The 17,623-nt window shown below is 28.8% G+C and overlaps 1 protein-coding gene across 2 annotated transcripts in view; it reads left to right on the forward strand.

Annotated features, from left to right (window-relative positions):
• LOC129963543 (uncharacterized) overlaps positions 1-17,538 on the forward strand; it is a 20,950-nt gene extending 3,412 nt beyond the window's left edge. The window contains exons 1-3 of one of the 2 annotated variants that reach the window (XM_056077987.1): positions 14,004-14,069; positions 15,185-15,283; positions 16,477-17,538. In XM_056077987.1, the coding sequence (XP_055933962.1) occupies positions 14,058-14,069; positions 15,185-15,283; positions 16,477-17,427 (1,062 nt within the window). In that variant the 5' untranslated portion in view covers positions 14,004-14,057 and the 3' untranslated portion in view covers positions 17,428-17,538. Of the gene's footprint in view, positions 1-14,003; positions 14,070-15,184; positions 15,284-16,476 lie in introns of those variants that run through there. The other variant, XM_056077986.1, reaches the window with a different exon arrangement.
• Positions 17,539-17,623: the final 85 nt, after the last annotated feature.

Raw genomic sequence — 17,623 nt, forward strand, 5'->3', positions numbered from 1 at the left:
TTTTTTATTTTGCCGAATATTTCCCTCTATAAAGTAGAAATTTCAACAAAAATTTCTATAAATATATTTTTATGGTACATTTACTAATTTGTCATTGTTATTTATAAAAAAGTAAGCAGTGAAACTAGTTTTAAAAACACAAGAAGGCTTAAATTGGTGCGAGTGAACAAATTCATAAATTATTAATAAAAGGCTATCTTTGAAAATTTACTGTCAAAAGGCAGAAGTGTATTGATGATGTCGAGCCCTCGTTACCACGGAAAGGGGGTGCAGTAGCTTCTGAGGGTAAAGACCCCTGAGCACCCGAGGGCAGACGTCTGACTTCTAGCTCATATGAAGATGAAACTCACACATTCGCTTGCACAACCTCTTTTTACAGGGGGGCACATTCACACACCTCACAGATAGAACACAGAATGAGAAACAACCATGCCCGAACCAGGATTCGAACCCGGGACGCCCAGATCACGGGGAAGATGCGCTACCCCTATGCAAGGCACTGAAGTGTATTTATTAAAAAGTATTAAAGTAAAAAAATTCGGGCTTCATTTTTTGAAGAATTTCCATATTTCAAACCTCCCAGAGTCCGGTATACATAAGTTTGTCTGTCCGGCAGTGAATACGATTATTCTAAAATGCTTTGAACTAGACAGAAAATATTTAATAAGCAACCTTTGCACATAATTTGCAAATTTCCATCAAATTTTAAAATCAATTCCATTTATAGGAAGTTTGTCTATTTGTTTGAGTATACATGCATTAACCGCGATAACTGAAAGATTCAACGTCCTAAGAGAAATATTTTTTTGTCTGTGATCTTGCAATTAAAATTGTAGTTCAGTGCCTGATTATGAATTCATTTGAGAGCAAAAGGTCATTTAAAATGGATATTATGGTTTCTTCTCTTTACTACAAAACACAAAATGCTCAAAATACAATTTAAACACTCATGGCTTTCACGGTCTTATTCTAGGCTCACGAACTTTCTGCGAATACGAGAATAATGTTGTTGTTTCTTATTGCACTTGCCACGGACAAGCCCGCTGTTCGAAGACAGCCGATTTAAGCTTAAGGGGGAGCGCCTCTTGTTTTTATCGTAGAGCCAACTTAGGTCAAGAGTACGACTTGACTACTCACGCATCTTTCATTCGCTTGCACAACCTCTTTCTACAGGAGGGCACATTCACACATCTCAGATAGAACAAGAAGAACAACCATGCCCAAACCGGGACTCGAACTCGGGACGCCCAGATCATGGGGAAGATGCGCTACCCCTATGCCAGGACGCCGGCACGAGAATAATACTTTTACTATGGAGTACGCGAGAAAGTTTCGGCGGGACTTCTGTTTTAATTGTATTTGATATGATATAACAAAGAAAACCAGGCTTTAAGCATTTTTTTATTCTTCGAAAAACGCGCAAAAATTTTCGGATGTCCCTTTGAATCTGGTTTCTACAAACAGCAACGACGAAATGTTAGAACATTAGCCATCGAGAAATATAACCTCAGAAACAGATTTTCAGATCAATATAGCAAAATTATTATTCTGTAATGGAAATCCATATAGGACATTAAAAATCTTGTTTAATAAGAGTGACTAATGATTAGAAATAACATAAACAAGAACATTTTTATTTAAAAATACACTTTGTCAATCGATTATATTTTTAATCGATCATTAACACATTTTTATCGATTATTCGGGTATTCAGTGTGTTATGTTAAAAATTCCATTATTGAGTGTCAAAGAATAATCCAAGAACTTTACTTTTTTTTTTTTATAAAAAACAAACTTTTGAAAAAATACTATTGTTGAAAAGAATTCATAAAAAAATGGGACCTAAAGTAATTTTATTTTTTGTTGTGTAGTGTAATAAAATCAATCATCTGTTCAAGCTAAAAGCGATTATAAACGAATATAATTCAGTTTTTTAATTCAGCTTTTCAGCTCTGCTTGCCACAGAAATGGGACTTTCTCTGTGAATGTAATAGCATGCAATGTATACTCTCAGTTTCTCGTAACACACTCCAATAAATAGCGTGTACGCCAACTCTTAAAAGGGCGGGATGTCCAATTTTCGTCATTAAATCCTTCGATGAAAATTTTTTTAAGGCATTTAATATCTTTCTTCACTGTAATGTGATATTTGTATTCAGGTAACCTCAAATGTTAGGGAAACGGATTATTATAAATGGAAGACTTTAACTTTTTTCATTCATAGACTCATTTTGAGTTGGAAAAATTTTTCGATGAATAAATATTACTATGATAAAAATAAATAAATTTTAATTAATTAAAACTCAAAGAAAATATTCGAAGATTGAAAATTTCTTGTAATATGTATGAAATTGATAAATAATAAAATTGTTAATAAATGATAAATGAATGACAAATCAAAGGTTTATTTTAATTTAATGAAATCGTTAAATTATGGATTATTTTTTTAACTGTAAATTTTTTCAATAAAATAGATAAATTGATTGTAAAGTTTCTGTTTCGAAACCTATCTTAGGAACCTAATTCTCTCAAATATTGTCATTACTGAGGCTAACATTCTACAGCTGTTGAATCGAAATACTAAGTAAGGTTTACATTTAGCCAATATTGTCAATATAATAACATCGCGCTTTAGTTTAGTTATATTAACGTCCCGTTTGAAGCAACACTAGGGCTATTTTGAGACAGACCTCGTCATTTTGAACCGCGGTCAGATGACGAGGACGACGAACCTGAGCTTCGAAAATAATTCGAACCTGAAACCCTCCGGTTCCGAAACCGAGACCTTACCACCAGGCCACCGCGACCTAATAACATCGCGCATGTGAAAAGATTGCTTTATCAAATGCTTTTGCCCAAAATTTCAGCGCTTGCGAAATCTTCTTTCTGCACGTACACGATCTTACTGTATTGATAATACTGCCTTATGTAAACCCAGTTTAAAACAAGAGAGATCTTTTTAGGCATAAGGAGGTTTCTGCTCAAGTCCGCCCTTATAATTTGACCTCGGTTCACTGTAATGTTATGAGGTCTGACACAAAATAGCTGTTGCGTTGCTTCAAAAAGTACATTAAATACAACTGAATTAAATCAAATTGTTTTTGAATGCAAATGTCGAAAAATATTTTTAAAAAGACAGTTCAATTGAAATTTTCATGATTCCAAAATTTTTGTATGCGGCTCCCACCATATCCCAATCTTTAATTTCCAACCCTATCTTAGTTTAAGCCTTTCTAGGGCCGTGGGAAGTATGCTTCCCACCAAATTTATCAATCTTTGTATGAATTTATGTAGGTTGGCATAAGTTCTGACAAATTGTTTTAGAAAGACAGAAACTTAGATGCTTTAGTTCTTTATTTTACACAAAATGATGTGTCTTGATTTGATACTTAATTATTAATTAACCAAATGAATTAATTAATCAAATTAAATTTATCTAATAAGGTAAATGAATCCCTTTTCTTATTCTAATTTCAAGCCTAAAATATTTTAACATAATATGACTAGAAAAAAATGGCTCTTTAAAGAATTAAGGTAGCGATCGATTATTTAGAATTCCGTATAAAAAATAATTTAGAACAGATTATTTGTTTCCTGTTCTAAAATTTTCGGAAAACGTCTCAGATATATTTCTAGCAGGTGTTTCTTAAAACTAATATGTTTTCTTTTTATATCTGTGTTTTTTCATGTTTGTTAAGTATTAATAACTACTATTGAGCCTGAAGATGTTGTTCTTTTTGTGTTCTTACAGAGTTCTAATATTTCTCCATTTGTATTATGTATTTTTAATAGTTTTTGTATATATGTGTCATCTAGATGTTGAAAAAAAAAGTTGTTCTTTGTAAATAAGCGAATTTTGTTATTAAATTCAGTTAAAAATATGATAAGTTATTCATAAAAGCTTTAAAGTGATAATTTTCTTATTATTATTCTTTTTCTCTCAACAACTTTTTTATTCATTTACTCACATGTGTTGTGGAATCACGCACAAAATTTTATGAGTCAAATCTCAAGATCATGCAAATCAGCCATGGCGTATTTTTAAAAGCTAAATGCTGCATTAAATGAGGATTGATTTTTAAAAATTTAGAATTAATTTTTAATATCTCATATTATTCCCCTGATTTTCATCTCAAATATTTTGAATTACCTTCAATATTCAATTAATACAAACTTATATGAGTCATCTCACTTAAATCCCAATTGTAGTAACGCATACAAGTTGATTTGAGTGATAATCGTCACGATAACGCTAAGGAGAAAACTATGTGCAAGTTCTAACGACCATAATCGGCTATGATAGAGGCAGCTTGATTCCATACTATTACTATACCCACCAAGGAAGCGAGAACTAATCACAAAACCGGAACGTTTTAAATCACATATTTGGTATTGTCCTCGTGAGATTCATTCAAATCAAAAAACATACAGTGTCTCTAAAATGTCAATAGCTCACTTCGGTACTACATGCAGAAATAAGTCATTTTTACAGTAACATATGAGGGCACAAATGCAAAGAGCGAAAGTTGCTGGTGATTTTTCGCCATTGAGGTAAGGAATGTGATACACCAGATAATAAATAGAACACAGAGTAAATGGAATAAAAATTAACAATAGCACAACAATACGAATATGAATAAAAATATACGAAGCTGTATAACTTAGAACAGCATACTTTCTGGACATTTATTTTTTTTATATTCCGAACATTTGTTGTTAATATCTCCTATGAAGTATGTATCTGCAATGCAACATAAGAATTTTTTTTTATATTTTTGCTATGCATTGTGAATTGGCCTTCTAATAAATTCGTGTTACAAAAACATTATATATATGTATATATATCCTAGTCAAAGAACCCCCTGAAGTGTCCCTCTCGCCACGTTTATTACTTTTAAAGGGATCATAATTTTGAAATTAACAAAAAAGGAACAAAATATTAATTTTTTTATACTTATATGCTGTTTATATAACATTATAAAATTTGTTGATAAACAAAGTGAAAATTTAAAGGATTTAGAGCAGTAACATTTTTAACCACTCTTTTATTTCAAAACAGTGTTCCTTTCAGATTTAAATTTTTCAGGTGTCTTAACTTTAGAAGAAGTTACATAAATTTTATAATAAAAATTCATGTTAAACAGTAAGAATATGTGTTTTATGTTGAATTTTTAAAAATTATTCAAAGCTAATTTTAGTTCAAATAAACGGAAATTTCCTACGGAGATGCAGCGCGAGGGTATTAAAATAAAAAAAAAATAGTTTTCTTAAAAATATTAGTTTTTTAATGGAATTGCCAACAATACCAAGTTCTATATCAAATATATTTTTATATTACGAAAAAGAAAGAAAAAAAATAAGAGAAAAAAAGGGAACCTTGCTTCGCCTGAAATATACAATATATATATGTAGTTTGTTTTTAAAATATGTAAAGATGTCTGATGTATTTATGTTTTAAAACTAGCAGCGTATGGCACACAATTGTTTCGCCGTAATGAGTAATTGTTATTTTCAATTTATATATCGTTACTCTAAACTAGTAATTTGCAAAACACCTCATAGAGTCCACATTTTTCTATAATACCTTATTTATTAATGTCTGATTTACCCTAAATGAAGGTTGTTATCTACATTTTGAAACATACTGTATAAATCAATCTTCATAGACTCTGATGAAGCACGCTCCATTAATTAACGTCATTAAATATTCTTGAACCATTACGAAAACTGACCAAAATGGGTACAAAAGCATACGATCTAATTAATTTTAAGCTTTTCCTAGTATAAGAACTGCTTTTTTCCGTAGTCTTTATCGATGAATAATAGCTTCCTTTTTCAATTATGCTAAGAAGAAAGAAGAGCCATTTTAAATGAGTACGACCCTGGAAAAGTCAGCTAGCTTTTGATATTATCTAAATAAAAGCTTTTAGCTTCTTCTTTCCCGGGTGACGAATGAAAAAGGATTGAATACTCGATTTTCAGCCTTCATGTGACCTTACACATCATTTGTTGGGAGATCTTGTCCGTAAAACAATAAGAACCGGTGCATTGAAGAAAAATTAAATAAAAATATTGGAAAAAATGTAGAATTACAGCTGTAAAATCTGCATTTATGAAAATATTTCTAGAATCCGTGATCAATGTTTGACATAAAAAAACAATTGATTTTAACGGTTATTAATTAAATTCCACTAAAATGACCTGATTCTCTGTTTTTCAGCCTGGGGCATACTAAAATCTTGAGACGGGAAGCCCAGATAGCTAGTAGAGGCAGATTAACTAATTTATCGAATGTAATTCAATAAAGAAATGAATAAATATAATAAAAACAATGCTCAAAAATATATTGTTATAAATGTGCTATGAAGATGAACGTTTTTAATTTTAATTATTTTCTACTTTTTAGTCTTTATTAAGAATGCTATAGAATCTTGCTGTAAAGATTTTCTCAAATCCATATCCAGGTGAACCCATGTGTGTGAAATTAATATTGAACTAAATCGTTCGATTAACTTGTAAGCTTCGAAAATATAAAGCTAGTGTATCTCTATTATCTCTAGTGTACCTCTAATACAAGAGGAAAAATTACTGTATCAAGTTAAATTACCTATATTGAGCTGTTCATATCTCTACTACAAACAAAAAAACACAGAAAAATAATTAAAGAATTCTGTATTCATCCGTGATCTCACTCCGGGAGCTATCGGTTAGTATTAAAAGGTGTTGTCAAAGCATATGTAATTTCGTCCCTAATATTGTCTAAATGACCTAGCAATATTAAGTAGTATTGCAATATAAAATACTATTTAATAGGCATGTTTTAAAAAATGCAAGGCTCTAACACCGCAGAAAATGAGTATGTTATAGATTAAATACCATTTATTGCATTCTATATAGTTTACATATTATAATAACCTATTTAATATTACACATATTTTATTGGTGTTATATTTTCACTTTATTTCATCAGTGTCAATAAATTCAAAAACACATTATGCTAACGTCCTTTTAAAAAACAGAATTTTTCATTTTTTTTTTTTAATTTAGTGATTTTTCTTTCCAGAAAACATTTTTTTTTCTTTTGCTGTAAATAATAACTTCTTGCTTATATAGCTTTATTTCTAAGAAATTTATAAATACCTTGTTAAGAAATCATTCCGTTTTTAAATTCAATAACTATTTATACTGTATTTGCATAAGCATGATATCTATTTTTTTCTCCTTTCTATTCTTATAGCTTTGAAAATATTATATATAAAATCTGACATTTAGAATAAAATTTAAATAAATTTTACGTTTCTTTGCTCCTAAAAGCGTAAAAATTAAAATTTCTGATGTGTAAATTCATGTTAACTAATAATAATTAAAAAATTATTAGTAGTAAATGTAATTAGTAATAATAATTAAAAAATAGTCATAAGGTCTGAAGCAGTCCTTACAGTTATTAAAAAGCAATATATTTTCTTTCTAATTAATAATTTCAACTGAACTTTTATTCCAAATTTTATTAATATTAATATTTTGGATTTCAGTGTCTACGAATTGAATTGAGAGGAAATGAAATTAAAAGAATCATTTGTCTGTTAAAGAGAACTGTTGAAATTTTTTAATTTATTTAATTATTAAATACCATTTCTATTCATTCTCTTTCTGTTATTTATTTGATATAATATAGATTTTTTGTGTATTTTCTAAGTAATTAATCACGTTATTTTAATCCCTAATATTATATCAACTTTCAGTTAAATATGCAAATTTGTATCTGACAACAAATGGCTAAAAATTTTCTTTTTATATTAAAATTATTATAAACACTACAAACCTTTCTGTTGTATTTGAATATCCGTGTCTAAAAAAATTCATTTATATCCGTAGACGAAGATAATTTATATTAGTATTACTAATTTAATTAATTTTTTTTATAATACTTAGTATTAGTGATATATCAATATTCATTTTTATCAGTAACATCAATTGATTAAGAAGCAAAAATATTTTCCTATAATATGCATTTTTCTAATTTCTTTTTCAAATTTAGATTGATCGTCTGCTTATTTATTGCTTTTCAATATGTATGAAATCGTCTGCTAAATATATCGTTTTCTGATTTTTTTTTAAAAAAATAAATGTAGAATTTAAATATTTGTTATATAAATATGTAATATGTAAATTTTACAAAAAAATATTTTTGAAAAATATTTATTATTTTACAAAAAATTATTTAGAAGACTTGAATTTGGATTCATTTCATTGCTTGTTTGATATCAACACTTACAACATAATATTTATCAGATTATGATGTAATAAAGCGTGCTAGAACAATATTTTCAAATTATTATTACATGATATTTCATTGAGTTGTGTTGTTCTATAATCCCGTTGTTTATTGTTGATATAATCTCAGAAAGCATTTCAAAACTCCATGGTCTTTTCTCTTCTGTTTTATTCTGTCGATATCGTTTGCGAATTCTAGCCATAGCCTTTCTGGCAATGACATAAATATTAATCTCATTCATTCAGAACAAAGTAAAAAACTTAGCATTCGTTTTTATTTTAAACTTAAAGCGTCACCTTTTTTGTTTAAATTCATTTGGTGAGGTTGTGTTCTGAATGCAGCAGATTCTTCGTTGAACTTTAATTCAAACAAACAATGAAAATATATACATTTGAAAAAATAAAAATTTCCAAACTAGTTGTCTGCATTCTTAAAGCACTTTTCTTGAGCCCATTCATAAACTTTTGAGATCATCGTGTTGGGTAATGCAGTTGGCTGTCAAAAGGTTGCATTTTTAAACAATGAATTGCATTTTTCGCAATAGTTCACCCATAAAGATCTCAGAATTTTACTGGACAGGCCGTTCTAAGTTAATCGCCGTCGACTTTACGTCTATTGTTAGAAGCAGCAATAAATAAATCTAAAAAAAAGTGTACCACAAATGTGTATTATAATGTAATATGCTAAAACATTGCATTTATATTTTCCAAGGAAAAGAAAATTCGCGACCACAGATTCTTAGAATTTTTGTATTTCAAATGAAATTTTTAAATCAGATTTAACTGACATTCCCATTCAATTATTTTTAAGTTTTAATTTACAAAAATTTCATAAAAAATAATCTATACTTTTCTACAAAAATAAACATTATTGAAAAAAAACTAATATTACAAAACCTAACAAGAACAGAGTGTCAAGAACAGTGCTCACTATAGAAAAGCTAATAAAAGAAGGGCATTATCATTTATCAAATTAATAGACAGATTAAGAAATCATATAATTTTTAAATCAATTTTTTGGATTATCTGATCGACTGAATTAAAAATCCATAAAAATCTTCAGCAAATAGATTATTTATTAAGGTGCAATTTTGTTAACGAATATAATTTTTTGAACGAACCATTAACACGTTCAAACTATCACACGCAACACGTTTTGCCCGTTAACACATTCAAACATCACCTGCTTTTTAACGAAACCGAACTATCACTCTAATTAGATGACTCCTTCTCTACTATAAGTAAGAATGAACAAAGAGTAAGTCATCTAATTAGATAGGTGGTCCTAACATCAGACTTCAGCCATGATAGTGCTCATTAAACAAGCCTTGTCTAAATATTGAATCTGATTATTTGAATTACACAGTATCTTTGTTCTAACATATCAGATTCAGAAATATATAATTTTTAAGTCGATATCTAAAGATGATATATTTCTGAATCCTTTTTTGTGAAATTTAGAATTTTCAAATTCCATCTCTTGTTATAAAAAATTAACAGTTATTAGAGATAATATTGATTTTTTTTTCAAATACTAAATTTTACAGTGGATGAATAATTTTAATTCTTTTTTCATTAGAATACATTTTTTGAGGGAATTATCATCTTAAATATTTTTCTATACATTCGTGTAGCCAGTTAACTGTTTCGACCTCTTCGGAAAATGCGTATTTAAATTGTGTCACAAAATATTTAGCGATGACGAGTGTACTCGTCAAACACAGAGTATATGTAATATGAAATTATGTTGTAATGAAATGATTTTTATTTTATTTTTATTTCAATAATCACATTTATTTATTTACTTAAACTAACATACATTTTTTGTATATGAACGAAAAGAGATATAAAAAATTGGCTGACTAATACAATACATGAGATACATTTAAGAAAAACAATTCTTATTATATGCGGGTTTTTTTATAATAATTATTAATAATCTTTTATTTATTCCTTTGATTTCAACTTGGCCTCAAAACATTTTAAACATCTTGAAATGTACGAATATGTTTGAGTGTTTAGTAAAATTGTAATTCAAACTACAAATTCGTACTACTTATTACTCCTGACGAATGAACTCGTCATAATGCAAAATGTATTTTTTCCATGAAGAGTATGCTCGTCTAAAATAGTTAGCTGGTTAAATTACTCCTCCCACTTCTAGTTTGATCCAGAAACTTCGATAATGAATCCCTTTAGACTGAATTGATGTGTTATGGTTTATCCTATCAATCATTCAAATATACTACGACTCCACAGAGATAAGCGTAGGCGTTACTGGTTCACCTCGAACTACTTTTCTTAGGTAGCAAATTACTTCCAGTAGAATGAACTTCCGGTAGAAAGTTTCTAACACAGGAATGCGAAAAATTTTTAACTGTTAAAAAATATATTCGTAGCCGATGGAATTTTTTTTATCAAAATAGATTGGAATTAGATAATTAAATAATTAATCATAATTAATTTAAATAATTAAAATAATCAAGTTGTTCTTTAATATTTTAAATTAAAATGTTAAAGAATTCTTTAACATCCACTAAATATATTATAAAACAGCTTAAGTTATGATTAACCGAAACTGGGTTTTTTCAATGAGCATTTTAATAATTGATTTTTTGGGGGGGAGAATTCTTGAAAATAATATTTCGTTTATGAATGTTATATTACACGAATAATAATACCAGAAAATTGAAGATGAAATTATATGCTAAACGTAAACACTCAGCTTTCAAGGGTTTTTTTTTTCTCATTATCCTGTAAAAAAAATTGTAATGCAATTTTAGAAATGAGTCAGAAATATAGAATTTGTAAAAAAATATATGTATATAAAAATGTTATATAAAAAATTTCTGGAGCAAATTTAAAATATTTATAATAAATGTTTGAAACATGAAATTGGTAGAAATATTCTGCAACTTCCGTATGATACTTTCATAGAAACACAGCGTGATATCTCCAATGAAATGACAATCTTTAAGATCATTTAAATGAACAATCATCTGCGAAAAAAAAATTTCTTTTGAAAATATCAAACAATCATCAAATTTTCGTCTATCGTAATATTATTGTGTTTTAGAATTGAAAAATAAATTTTCACTTAATTAAAAATATACCAAAAACACTTTTTATCATCCCTTCTCCCCATTGTATTCTGATTAAATCAATTTGGAGCACAACTGAAGAATGCAAATTTAAGAAAAGAAACAAAGGAATTATTTAATTTGGTAAGGAATTCGTAAAAATTTCCATAATACAGAGTGACAGAAAATGTCTTTTAAAAACTTTAAGGGGGGGGGGGTCGTACAGAAGTCATTTAAATATTTTAATTTCCATTATAAATATGAAAATTATTTATTATATTTTAATGTTTTTATTATAAATAATGAAATAATTCTAATTATTATATTATTTAATTAGAATAATATAATAATTTAATAATTTAAAATGAATAATTTAATATTTATTATAAATATTAAAATTATTATTATAAATATTAAAATTAATCCATTTTAAATATTAACATTATTTATTATATTTTAATATTTTATTTTTAATATTTTAATATCCATTAAAATATTAAAATTTCCATTATACAAAGTGACAGAAAATGTCATTTAAATACTTTAAGGGGGGCGTATAAACAAGGCGTGCAGAAACAATTCATTTTTATAACGTAACATGTTGTCTCAAATTGAAAGAGTGGCCGCTACAGATTCAAATCTTGTCCAAGTTGAAGTCAAAGAAGACACGATGTATAATCGAGAAGCAACTCATTCGATAGGAAAGTACCAAAGAAAAGGGTAAGCCATCAAACAGAAAAAGCTGGTTCATTTATACTTAGGTCCATTGGAGTAAAAAAATAGGAAAAATAAATAAGAATAAATAAAAAAGAAAGAATGAATAGAAAGGTAAAAAAAAAAATGAATAAAAATATAAATATTAAATAGGACAGAACATAAGAGAAACATAACGATGTTTATAGTCATTGATGATTATTCATTATCCAGTTCTTTAGTCAATAGTTTATCAACAGTCAGGATGACGTCCAGACAAATTGCAATCTCAAAACAATTTTCAATTACATTTTCATTCAGCCAGATGATCATTGTTCATTTTGTTTAATGCAAAGTTCATAATCTCAGGTAGTGCTTAGAATTGTACCTGCTAATTTCTAACAAAAAAAAACACTTGTCATCTTTGCCAAAAAGAAATATATCTTGATAACCCTTAAAAGAATTATGATCAGTGGTATTTTATTAAACTAAAACGTTCTTTGAATTCTTTTGGTATTGCTATAACATTCTTCGGTAAAAGTGGATCCTTTTGGAACCAATACAAAATACTTATTTCTTATCAGTGAATTAAATTTAAAAAAAGGATGCACCAAATAAAGTGCAATACTCAATCTCAATTAAAGAGAAATTTATAATAGTTTTATAACATAATAATTGAATTAATAACAGCATTACAAGTCTCAGACAACATCATTGATCTCGGTGGTATAACAACAAGCATTTGAAATGCTTGAAATAAATGTAAAAAGAATTTATCGTGAGAAGTGATACACCACTAAGAAAATTATTTATCATCTTGATTGTGAGTTTTGCGTCATCGAATTTAAATGTACACGAACGAATAGAGAGATATATTTCATTATATCAGATTTCTTTCAAAATTTGATAAAAATCTTCAATTTTTGAGTAAAGACAGTAAATCGAATTTACATGTCCGGCTCATTGAGTTTTATTGTTATCGTGTTCAAAGACAGACACAATTCCAAATTTGTTTTTCAAAAAGAGAGATCTAAAAAGCAAGAAATTATCAAAATCTCGTGATTGATTTTTTCTCCTTTTTGATAATTGCGATACTTTTCTTTTAGAAAAAAGGGACAAATGAGAATTTGTTAATATGAGAGATTACAGCAATGCTTCTTTTTACTTTCTTTAAAATTATAAAAGAATTTTATGTATTCAGGGAAAAGAAATCACGGCTATTTTTAAACATTTATTTATTAATTCTATTTTAATAAAAAAAAATCGTTTCTTCCAAATGGAGCTTTAATACAACTAGATTGAACTAAATTAAACCAAACTTAATGGGTAAAAATACCCGACTAACTTTTTTTTTTTGCATTTTTGAAGGGAGAAAAAAAAAATACGAATGCTGTATCAAGCAGGAAGTAAAAAATGAGAGATTTCGAAAAAAAAGAAATTGTATATTCACAAGAGTATCAAGTGTCCACACCATTCGGTTGAACTGGCTTAACAATGGAGTTTCAGAAAACAAAATGAGATTAATGTTCCACAAATTACAAAATTCTGTTCCAAATTTCTTATACGAAAAATCGAACGACCATCGATTTTGGGCGGGTAAAAGATTCGATTTCTCATCAAAATGGTTTCATCTTCCTCTGAGCTACGATCGTCATTGACCTCATAGCTGACATTGATTGGTCAAGGGGGGAGGGGGTGTCGCCGAGCGAGAAGAAATCGCTTACCTTCCCCACAAAATTGAATTGATACAATTCGAAGGATATCATCAGTTTGTCAAATCTTGCTTGAGGACATGAATTTTGGAGGAGATAGGAAAACTCATCTGCAATTTGATACCACGAAGTAAAATTCTCTGTGTTACTCAATTCGGGGGCAAGCCCTATTTCTTTTTGACTGTCGGGTTTTCCTTTTAAGTATAAATAAGGCTTCATTCTTTTCAAAGATCAATCGATTCGATCCGATCAATCAGTTCAGAAGATTTTTGGAAAGTTTTTCCTTGGCTTTTTAAAAATGATTGATAAGGTAAGTATGGCCTCTGCCGCTTAAGGTGAAATCGAAAGACAAAAAAGGACCATCAGTAAGATTTTTAATTGAGGAAGTGAAAATCTAATTAATTACAAGTTTTTTTATTACTATTTTAAAATTGTTTTTATTTAATATCCATCAGTTATGAAATTTCTTTTATATGAATTCAAGAATATTTAATAAATGTCACTTCAATGCAAAGTTGATTTCAGAGGAAAGAAACACGATATTTTTATTCGATTTGTAGTTCTAACATCTAAAATCAAGATCTGTCCATTATCTTACACATTCCTTAAATTTTAATGTCTTTTAAGTCAATAATATCTCTTTATCAAAATTTTAACTTAAAGATTCAGCAATAATAATTGCATTGTAAAAATGTTTGCAGAATCTTTGAATTGTTCTCAAAAATAAAAATAAAATAATGGTTCTGTTAAAAGTTTTATTACTGAGTCTCTCAGTGTAGAATTTAATTGTTAAAAAATATTAAGTTTAATGGAAATTTATTTTGTTTTAAGCTCTTCACTGAGAATATACTATTAGAAACGACTTTTGTGTTCTTGACTGTTTGCAAAGTGAAAAAACAATTAAATGACATAGATTTTTTGCATTTCCATTTTAAATTGCTGAAATAAAATAATAATTGATAAAAAATATTCTAAATCTTCCGAAAGTTTTTTAAAATAGGAATTACAAATTATGTCACATACATTTATTATACATTTAATATTTTTAATATTAATAAATGTGTTTATTAGATAATATAATAAATATAACCAATTTTTCCAATTTAAACAAAATAAAAATTTTAAATGGATGCCATTTTTTTGTAATTTACTCCTTTTATAAATTCTAAGTGCTGTATTTATTTTTCGTTTATAGTTCAAATAAAAATCATTTTAATTTCAAAATGCTGTCTTTAAATATCAAAATGTTTTCTCTAAAATTTTATTCAAATGTATATTTTTATTTTAAATTTTTGTTTACAAAACTTCCTCATGGCCAATTTTTTTCAGCTTTAATTCATCCCATGCTAGTTCTTTTTTTAAAAAAAATAGTAAGTTAAATCTTTCTTTCATAAATAAACTGTATTTTTTTTTTGTGTGTTTCAGGTACTTTTGTTCGCTATCATCTCAACCGTCTGCAACTGCGCGGTTTTGCAGGATTCAACTCGAATGGTTTTAAATGAAGAGGATTTGCAAGAATCTACGGTATAAAATTTTGCTTCATATGCTTTTTCAGCAGAACAAAACAAATTTCACAACTAATTATTTCACGACCTTTATATTTATCGATTAATTCTTAAAATCAGATTTAAATTAATTGATAACAAAGCAGAAATGATAAATCTATTCTAATAATAAAGATGTATATGCATGTTATTGAAGTGCGTCTTCCCTGTGATCTGGGCGTCCCGGGTTCGAGTCCTGGTTTGGGCATGGTTATTCTCTATCCTGTTCTCTCTGTGTGAGGTGTGTGAAACAACCCCACTGTAAAAAGGGGTTGTGCAAGCGCGAATGTGAGTGTCAATTTCATATGAGCCAATTTCATAATATCATATGAGTCAATTTCATAATAAGCCAATTTCATAAGTCAGACTTCTGCCCTCGGGTGCTCAGGGGTCCTTACCCTCAGAAGCTATTACACCCCTCTTTCCCTGATCTCTTACTTGGTTTGAATTGGAGTTCAATCTAAGGGGGGTAGGCAACAACAAATCTGCAAAGCAAATTGCTAAACCTAGACTCATCAAATTTGGCGCAAGTATACTTTAAAAATCAAAAATAATGTAACACGGAGCATTTTCTTTTTTTCGAAAATAAATTTAAATGAAATTTTTGCATCTTTTACTATAACTTCCTAAAATATTACATCACCAAAATGTTTTTATATCGTCTTAAAATTTAATAAATTATCTTCTCAATGATACCAAAAAATTGTCTATTTTTAATGCATTTTTAAAAAAATGTTTAGCAAATTTTACAATAATATATTCCATCTCTATGAAACTCAAATCATTAACTGATGCTTTAAATGTTTCATCCTGAATTTTTCTTTCGTTATTGTCAATAAAGCCATAATTTATTTTATCATGTTGGATAGCTTTCTGTTTAAGGTATACTTTTAATAAAATTTTTCAAATTCTATTATATTTACAAATAACATTTAACTTCAAAAGTAATTAAAGAGCAGTTTTTAATTTTAGGTGAAATGAACAAAAAATTAGAAATAATATTTAATTATCACTTACTACCTAAGAATTTGATAGCAATAATTCCGAATCCAAATTGTTAGTTCTAAATCCAAATGCCTGCTTTGTTGCCGGTTTTAATATTTGCAGCATAAATGTCGTACAAACATTGTGCGTTATTATATTAACATGTTTAATTATCTCAATCCTTTACAGAACCCATCAATTCCATACAACTTCGAATACGACTCTCGTGATCAGAATGGAACTCTGCTGTTCAGAAAAGAATCCAAGGATGGATCTGGAAAAGTGGAAGGTCGCTATGGTTACAAGGACATGCATGGAATCGAAAGAATTGTAGAATATGTAGCCGATAAGGACGGGTACAGAGCAAAGATAAGAACAAATGAACCTGGAATCGACAGAACAAACTCCGCCGGAGTCGAATTCTACGCCGATACTTCCAACCAGCACGTACAAATTGCAAAGAAGAATGGAGAAAATGTGGCTGCTATCAGGTATTCACCAGACGTTACTGCTGAAGAAAAGAAGAACTTGGTTGCTGAAAAAGTAAATGCCGAAATTGCCAACCAATATTCCGAAGTTTTGTCCCATCCATCTTCACTTAGAAGTCAGCACCATCTTTTCCCTCAACGACAAAGTGATATCCTTCGATTGAATAAGAATGTCCAACTGAATTCCGTCCAGCTTAACCAACCAAGAGAAATTCCCACTACACCATCTTCTGAATACATTTCTACACCTCAACAACTCCATTACTCCCAGCAGTTTTCAGCAGTCACAGATGGTAGACAGCAGTTTGAGGTCCTCAATGCTCAAGCTCCAGCAACTCAGTATGTGTCTTCACAAGCTCAGCCACAATTAATACCTGCTAATCATCAGGTAGTTGCCATCCCTCTTGACCAGTTTTACATACCTCAAAACCAGCAACCTGTTGCTCTGCAAAATGGAGCAGTATCTTCAACAACTCAGGTTCAAACCCTTGCTCCTCAAGTCATCCCTTCACAGCCATACTATTCTTTAGAAAGCCAACCCCAACAGGGTAGTTGGCAAGTTCCTTCAAGTTACGCACAAGCATCCCCTAAGGGTACGGAATATACTCCTCTGGGAAGGCAAATCTCAGGGCTTTCAAAATATTTTCAGTAAAATTTTTAATTGAGAAAAAAAAGCATGCTTCTAGAAATTGAATACTTTGTCCTAATATATTTGGATGAATTCGAAAGTTTGTTTGTTGTATGTTGAAAATGTCTGTTGTAAGTGAAGTCACGTTTTTAATTGTTAATTAAAAATTTTTACAAAAACCTCCAGTTTTTTCTTTCGAGTTGTTATGTTTAATGACTGT

Source organism: Argiope bruennichi, chromosome 3 (genome assembly GCF_947563725.1).
Source record: "Argiope bruennichi chromosome 3, qqArgBrue1.1, whole genome shotgun sequence".
In the NCBI taxonomy this organism is placed as follows: domain Eukaryota; kingdom Metazoa; phylum Arthropoda; class Arachnida; order Araneae; family Araneidae; genus Argiope; species Argiope bruennichi.